The sequence below is a fragment of the Melospiza georgiana genome, chromosome Z (genome assembly GCF_028018845.1).
Source record: "Melospiza georgiana isolate bMelGeo1 chromosome Z, bMelGeo1.pri, whole genome shotgun sequence".
Classification (NCBI taxonomy): domain Eukaryota; kingdom Metazoa; phylum Chordata; class Aves; order Passeriformes; family Passerellidae; genus Melospiza; species Melospiza georgiana.
In genome coordinates, this window is record NC_080465.1 from 67291849 (window position 1) to 67300366 (window position 8518).

Genomic DNA, 8518 nt, shown 5'->3' on the forward strand with positions numbered 1-8518 from the left:
GGGGTGTTTTGTTTTTGTTTAACTTGAACCTTGAAAGTAAGAAAGATAAATATGGAAAAACAGTTTTAAAAGTATCCAGAATACTACAGGCAGAATTATAGAATGGATGTTGTTTCTCTCATGTGATAAATGGTGCTAAATCAATAAGTGAGTGGTAGGTTGCAAAGCATGAAGTGCATCAGAAGTCCCAGATCTGGACCATGAAAGGAGCTTACTGCTTCCATCTATATTTGCAAGTTGGCCAACACTTTAAATCACTTAACATTGCTGATGTTCCTTAATTGAGTTTCTAATTGCATTTACAGAAACTTTGTGTGAACTCAGAAAGTGTCTAATAGGAATATGCAACAGCAATAATTCACTGCTTCAAATACTTTCACTGTAAGTTAGTCAAAGCTGTAACATACTTTTGGTCATTGTCCAGTCCTTAAATCAACACTTGAATTTTTTATTGATTCTACTTATACAGCTAGGTTAACTCTGATTTTCCTGAATGACACCAGATTTGCCCTGAGAAGTTTAACTTGGTTCTGAAATTTTGTTCACAGAAGGAAGAAAGCCTTTTACCTTCTCCAGAGTATACATTAAATATACTGGGGCTAGTAATTCTCCTGTTAGACTGACTGTACCTCAAAAGATGCAGTGTATACAGAATTCAGATGGCACAGAATTGTGCTACCAGGCAAACTGCAACATTCACATGAAAAACAGTTACAGGTGACTTAGTAATATGAAATCACACATCTTAATTGCAATGCTGGATTAAGAGGATGAATAATAAATGGTTCAGTAAGTCAAAAGCTTCCTTGCACATCAAAATGCAGTCAGAAGATGGTCTTTATTCCCCTTTGATTTTCAAATACATCCTAAATGCCAAGTCTCAATTACGTTCCCTTAATTACACAAAGGATCTTTCAGTTATTTTCAAATACTGGCCTCTGAGGTACAGGACAATCATACACAATCTTTCATGTTTAAATAAATAGTAATTTTCTAAAATCAGCAAATTTATAGCTTCAAAGATTAATGTAAACTCATTTCAGACAAATACAAGTATCCAGTGTATCTATTCTTGCAATGTCCAGAAAACCAAATCGTGATGAGGACTTCGATGCACTAACTCCTTGCAAGCAATCCAGTTAAATATGTGATACAACAGTTAGCAAAGGGGCAGGAAAGCCCCTTTCATGATGAATTAAGAAAAATGGTGATTTACATTATTATAAAATACAAAATTCTTAGGGGTGTTCATATATTTCATCTGCATCCTTACCAAAGCCAATAGCCTCCATGTTGAAGGCAGATGAAGCATGTCCTCTTCCTCTACCTGACCCATTGGATGTACTGAAAATATTATAGATCTTTAAAGATATATTTTCCTTACATGTTTCAAATTGATGTACATATTACCAAGAAAGTTAGCATCTAACAAAGACTACAGGCATTTTAAAACCAGAAATCATTTTTAAATAGCAAGCCATTTTCAATGCCCATCTCAGATTCTTCCACAGACTGTAAATTTGATACAAGCATAAAATCAGCTTCATTCACTTATTTCTGCTAGCCACCTCTGCCTGCCTGAAATTAGATGCACTGTATTGGTTCAACCAGAAGAACCAGAAACAGGTGAAAAAAAGTTTAAGAATCCTGAACTTTCTGTGACTACACTCTAGTGTGTTTTTTTGAACTTTTCTCCAAAAGGCAGTTTGTGTTTGTCATTCATGACTTCTTCATCTTGACTATTTTTTGTCCTTTATCTTAGTAACTATTTTTGGATCTTGAAAAAGTGACCCAGGCAAAGAGGTAATTAAGATAATTAAAAGTCATGAAAAACTCCAGCAGGACTGCAAGCTAACTGCTGAAAAAAAAAAAAAGTTTGTTGTTTCTAACTGAAATATTTTAAAAAGTCATAAAAGAAAAAGAGTCTCCAAAACATTTACAGTCATTTCTCTCCACTTTCATGTTATACCAAGCTTCATCTCATTAATTGCATGACCCATGGGCTGACAAATAAATCAAAATGTGAGAATGGGGGAAGATGCCAATAAATAGGCTCCAAGAGAAGCTGAAGCACTGTGATACTGATCACTCGATCACTCCCACAGACGACTCAGACTGGTGCAAGGTCCAAACCCAGAAATCCCATGAGCTGCTCACTAGTAACTGCAAGGTCACTGTACTTGCTCGGTACAACCAGGTTGTTCCAGACTTACGGCTGCACCTGTACGAGTGCACCTGGCTCCCCCCAGACAGCAGCAAAGACCTTTTCATTAAGGCCACAGAAAACATGTTGATGCCAGTTTTTTTCCTACTTGTTACTTTCAACAGAAATAAGGTCTATGTGGATAAAACAAAATCATATTCTATATTTCCATGCCACTCTGCAGTACAGAATAAATAAGCAGAGACCTAAATAAATATTTTTTTGAGAAAAAAAAAGGGAAGGGAAGGGAAGGGAAGGGAAGGGAAGGGAAGGGAAGGGAAGGGAAGGGAAGGGAAGGGAAGGGAAGGGAAGGGAAGGGAAGGGAAGGGAAGGGAAGGGAAGGGAAGGGAAGGGAAGGGAAGGGAAGGGAAGGGAAGGGAAGGGAAGGGAAGGGAAGGGAAGGGAAGGGAAGGGAAGGGAAGGGAAGGGAAGGGAAGGGAAGGGAAGGGAAGGGAAGGGAAGGTCCTCTGAAAATAGGATGAATAGCATGAAAAGCAAGATGTGAGCCTTGCAGAATAGAGAGATAAAAGACACTGTAAAGCCCCAAACATGAGCAATTATATAGATCCAAAAAAAAAAAAAAGGTAAACAGCAGAACAACACAACACAAGTTAAACGAGACGCTAAGCTAACAAGGAAAGGCATTAAATGTAGTGAGTATGAGGGTACATTTTTTAAAAACTGCTTTAAAATTAATTCTTAGTAAATTCTCTTAAAATTACATTGCATCAGTCTGATGAGAATAAGCATTAAAAACTGGCAGCATTTCAACTTCACATTTTTACCCAAACTTACAATTTTTTAAAAACCTCTGAATGTTTATGTTTACTGACAGCACAAAGTGACAGTGATAGATGAAAAAATCCTTAAGATTTAGACAACTAAGCCACTAAGGACGATAAAGTTACCCCAACCAGTGTTCTGTTTACCCTGGGGGATTTCTAAAGGATCAACAGGGTGTATTTGCTTGTTTATGAGTACTTTGTGTGTCATCTATAAAAGAGAAGACTTTCAGATTTAGGCTTTTCAATTTCCTCCAAACCTACGTATGCAGTTTCTCGGGCAGTTACTCAGGGGAAGGCAGCTGATGTTTCAGGAGGGAAAGGCCCGTGGAATCCGGATCCCCGACAGCTGCCGGACCGCTGGTGCAACAACAGCAGACCTAAGAAGACTGAGCGCTCAGACGAGTTCTCGGTATCCTACGCTTTCCTCACAACAAAATTCCTGATCGTGTTCTGGTGGTTGTGTTCTCTGATTTTGAGAGGCAGGTGCCATCAGTTAAAGGGAAGAACATATACAAAAGAAAGTACTGAACATTAAATATTGAGATTACGTGGGTGTCATTTTAAACTAAAGCCAGTGAAGGTGAGGGGGAGAAGGTATTTGTCCTGAGGGTCGCTAACCTCTGCCGTGTGAGAAGAGCCCTCTCAGCTGCTCTCCGCTCCTCTCCCGCTCCCCGCCCCTCGCTGACGGCCCGTCACCCCTAGAGGGTCCCGCCGCTCCCCGCACGGCCGCAGCGCTTCGCCTTTACGACCCCCTCCGTCGGCGGGTCTCAGCGGCGAAGGGGGCTCAAACCCGCGCCCAGCCCCGCCGCGGCTGAACCCCCACAGCCCCTCCGGACCTCCCCACGCCTCACCCGGCCCGGTCACGCTCCGCCTGCCGCTGCCGCAGTGGGCCGGGCCCGCGCCCGCCCCGCCCCGCCCGTGCCGCCGCCGGGGCGCTACGGGGGGGCGGCTGGCGGGCCCACAGCGCCGGCCGGGCCATGTCGGCGCTGGAGTGGTTCGCGCACAAGCCCCTGGGCGGCGGTATCTTTTGGATCCAGGAACGCTTCTACGAGTCGGGCAACCGGGCCAACATCTGGCTAGTGCGGGGCTCGCAGCGAGACGTGGTGATCGACGCGGGGCTGGGACTGCGCAGCCTGCCCGACTACCTGCGTGACGCCGGGCTGCTGGCGCCGGCCGAGGGCGCCGGGCCGCGGCCGCTGCTGGCCGTGGCCACCCACGTCCACTTCGACCACTCGGGCGGGCTGCAGCACTTCGAGGAGGTGGCGGTGCACAGCGCCGAGGCGTCGGCGCTGCTCCAAGGCGACAATTACGAGGCCGTGACGTGGCTGTCAGACCGGGAGGTGGCGCGGCCGCCGCGGCCCGGCTGGAGCGCCCGGCAGTTCCGCGTCCCACCCGTCCGGCCCAGTCGCCTGCTGCACGAGGGTAAGGGGGCGGCCTCGCCGCGCCGAGGGGTGCTGGGCACAGTGCTCTGGGTGCTACGGAGCTGCTTCTTTGCCGCTGAGCGCCTCTTGGTTTACCCAGCTCCTCGTGTAAAATAATCAAATCGATTAATTTTGTCACTCCTGTGGACCTAAAAGCCACCCGCAGTCAGCATGGGACCAAAAAGACTTGTACTGGGTTAAACCGTTTTTACTGAAGGTTTTGGCGGGTTTTTTTTTTCCATCTAGAATAAGAATCACTCAGTAATGTTTTAGTTGACTAATTGAATACCCCAGGTTTATCCTTAGGCTTCAAACGGTATGTCAGCAGGTCATGTTCTGACATCTGGTGATCTTTATTGTTGATAAGCTGTCAAAACATGGAAAGTGCAGATAACAGGACAATTCCTGAAATATCTACTGAGAATAGTTTTTATTTTACAAAATTTACGTGAATTTTACATAAATACATTTACTGAATTTTACCTGACTTATGTAAAATTTTAAAAATCACGTGTTACTGATGTAGCAGTTACAAAAGTGGCTTGTTGCAGATAAAAAAAAGATCATTTAGTCTCTAATGGGGGACAGTGATTAGGTTTTTTGTTAACAAAGCACCTAAACTGTGCAATACTGTTCAGTAGATGTTAAAGAGTGGGTGTCAGACAGGTGACACCTTAGGCACAGTGCTTACTCTTTTCTTGGCTTTATTAGGCCATCCCACATAAGTGCTGGAAAAGCAGAACTGAACTTACTGAAGGCTTCAGTAAAGATTGGATGACATTTAACTGTAATAATAGTTAAATAACTATAGTGACATTTAACTATAGTAAATCAATAGAAGTTTAAGTTGTTTTTTTCGTCAAAAAGTAGGGAGGATTATTTCAAAAAAATAGTTTTGTCAAAGAGCAAGTACACTGGCTGCCAGAGTAGCATCAGAATTTCTAAGATGTTAACTAAGACATGAAACACAAGTATCAGTTCAGTGGCTGGTACAATTAAAAGGCATTCACATTTAAGCTGTCAAAAAAATGACCTAATGGTAAGAAAGTTCTGTTTTTATATCTTAATGAATGAAGTGAAGAAAGTGTGTCAAGACCGGTGTGTACCTGTCTTACGTTTTAGCCTTATGCATTTTAGGAGTAACAGCAGTGCAATACTAAGGGTAAAATTATAATAAATTGTGAAATATGTTCTTTGCAAACTGTTGAAGAACCAGCTTAGTTGTGTTCTTTTTGTTCCCATCTCATTTTCTCTACTGCATTGCTTTTTACATTGTGCAATTTACTAGAATGTGAGTATATTTCATTAACACAACCCAAGCCTGTGTTAACCATTAGTATAATTGGAAAATACCTTTTTGCTAAGCTTGTATTTTGGACACCTCTTTGGCACTCACGAAGAAAATAAATGCCCCACTCCCACTGTTGCAATAGGTAGTATGTATCAACGCTGCATATGAGTAGGTAGTTCTCTATGTCATTTAAGAAACATGGCAAATGCATACAATTTCCTGTAACAAATGTGTTTGCAGGGGATGTGATCAACCTCGGAGATCGACAGCTCACTGTCATGCACATGCCTGGTCATTCACGAGGCAGCATTTGCTTACATGACAAGGACCGGAAGATTTTGTTCAGCGGAGATGTGGTGTATGACGGATCTATGATCGACTGGCTGCCCTACAGCAGAATCAGTGACTACATTGCAAGCTGCCAGCGCCTGATGGAGTTAGTAGATAGAGGTCTTGTGGAGAAGGTACTACCTGGGCACTTTAACATATTTGGAGCAGAAAGGCTGTATCGTTTAGCTTCCAACTACATTTCCCAAGCTGGAATCTGTCACAAGATCTCTACGTGTGCTATGAGATCCATTGCAAGCATAGCACTTCGTGTTGCAAATTCAAGAATCACTTCTCAGTGACAGTTAATTTTGTGTGATCTGTCACATGCTGTAAAACCAAATGGGTTGTAAAAGCATCAATAACAAGCAGAAGCAGTATGTGTTAGCAAAAAGATGGCCAATTGATACAGGTGAGCTTAAAATATTCTCCCTGTTTTTTTACTTTATTCATATTTTTATAAAAACTCTGTAAACTAGTAGCTTTAGCCAAAGCTATAGTTTTTCTTTCTACTTTTTCAGAGCATGTTCTTACATGTATTGCAATATATTGTTTTATTGAAATATATTGTTTTATTTATTTAAATTGAAATATATTGTTTTATTTTTGTTACAACTCTGGCAGAGGGCTATATACTAAAAGGAGATGTTTAACATTCATGCTTGAAACCTTGTTGATATAGTACTAGACTTGTGATTATTCATCACCTCCTGCTCAGGTTTTGACCTAAAAGAACTCTTGCTAAGATCTAGTGTGTGGTAGGAGCAGTGCCATTAGGTCAGAGCAGGAGCAACACCTATGCAGGAGTGTGTGAGCAGAAAGTGATAATTCTGTAGCCATTGCCACCCGTGGGCATGGTTATCTGCTGCACCTCTCACCACTTGAAGCTTTATCTCTGCAACGTGGCAATTCTGTAGACCAAACTTTGAAGCTGTAAGTCACAGATACATCAGTTTATCACAAAAGCTTTTGGAGCAGACAGACTGTTGAGGCTTTCATGTTTCCAGGTGTGGTGCAGGGAACCACTGCACCAGGCAGGAGGGAGCAAGCAGGAGCACTCTCACTCACCATTGGCTAGGGAACTGTTCTGCTTGTAGGCTTGTGAGTTAGCAATTAGACAATTTGTGAACTAGTGAATTAATGTGTTACATTACCCTGTACAAAGTGGACTGAGATTTTGCTGGATGTGTTTATTTTTTTCAGCTTATAAAAATATTTGGAGAGTTTGTTGTTCTGGAAAGCTGAGAGAAGGGAACTGTGACAAACTTAAGGCATTTGTTTATGCTAAAGGGTATTTTTATGTGACAGTGTTGTAACTTGGTGTTAGGGGAGGGATTGAGACTTTTCCATGACCTTGCTATGGTGAAGGTGCTGCATGAAGCAGCCAGTACACTTTTTATCACAAAGTGAATGTAACTCAAATGGTTTACTGTTTGCATCTAAGTATGTGCTGCACATGGTTGTTCTGAAATGTAAAGTGTGTTGCATTGAGTTTGTTCCAAAAAATATGTTGAATATATTGAGAAATGCTAAATAGCATTGCAATTTGCTTATGAAAATTGAATGTGTGATATTTAAAAGCTGCTGAAATGGTTAGTTTGTGTAATTATTCTAACAGTTTGTATATATTTAACTTTTTTAAATGGACACTGTCAGAATTTATTTTTGTACATAGACATATATGTGTTCCAAAAAAGACTGCAAATGTTTCTCTCAAATTTTAGTGCAGTTTAACTTTTCTTTTTTGGCTTTCACTTCATGCAGAAGGTTTTGCCCCCATCATAGCCAGTAGTAAGGGAGCCAGAGGTTTGTGCTCTGTCTAAGGCATGAGGGAGAGGAAGTTGATAGCCTTCTAAATAGATGCAAATTCTTGTGGAAAAAACAACAACCTATTACAAAATTTAAAAAGCAACTCTGTATAAAAATGATAAAAGCAAGTATCTTAGGTAAGGCTTTTTCCTTTTCATAGATGACTGCATAGACTGCTTTTTCCTTTTCATAGATGACTCCTGCCTTTACTGTGAATATATTCTTTACCAGGATTTGTACTGATTGTTGCCTAGTTCTTTTTAGAAGTGCCTATCTCCAAGCTGAAGCAAAATTGTGAGTGGGCAGGCCATGTACAGAGATGCAGCACTTCAAAGAATTGTTACCAGTCAGTTCACGGTCTCTTTTTTTTTTTGAGAAATCCATGTACATCAGTGTATGACGTGAGGAGTGTTCAGTGGGTAGACTTATTTCATAAAACTAAGAGGTGTTTATCTTTGCCTCAGTTGGCAGAGGAAGAAATACAAAAATAGCATGGGAAGCAGGCTGAAGGTATATATATATCTCTAAAGCTTACACTGGTTCTTCGGAGGATGCCATGGTGTCACAGGTTACCAACAGTATTTGAACACCAAATTAGTTGACAGTGGTGTAACACCAGAAATAATCATTCTTTTTAAACAATGCTTTTGTGAAGACTCTGGGAGCCCTGGTGGTAACCCTG

General features: G+C 41.6%; 1 protein-coding gene across 1 annotated transcript; it reads left to right on the forward strand.

Annotated features, from left to right (window-relative positions):
- The first annotated feature begins 3915 nt into the window (after window positions 1–3915).
- On the forward strand, window positions 3916–7999 carry MBLAC2 (metallo-beta-lactamase domain containing 2). The gene is made up of 2 exons (XM_058043790.1): window positions 3916–4410; window positions 5941–7999. Exons 1-2 carry the CDS (start codon window positions 3966–3968, stop codon window positions 6327–6329), a joined length of 834 nt encoding a protein of 277 aa, XP_057899773.1. The 5' UTR covers window positions 3916–3965; the 3' UTR covers window positions 6330–7999.
- Window positions 8000–8518: the final 519 nt, after the last annotated feature.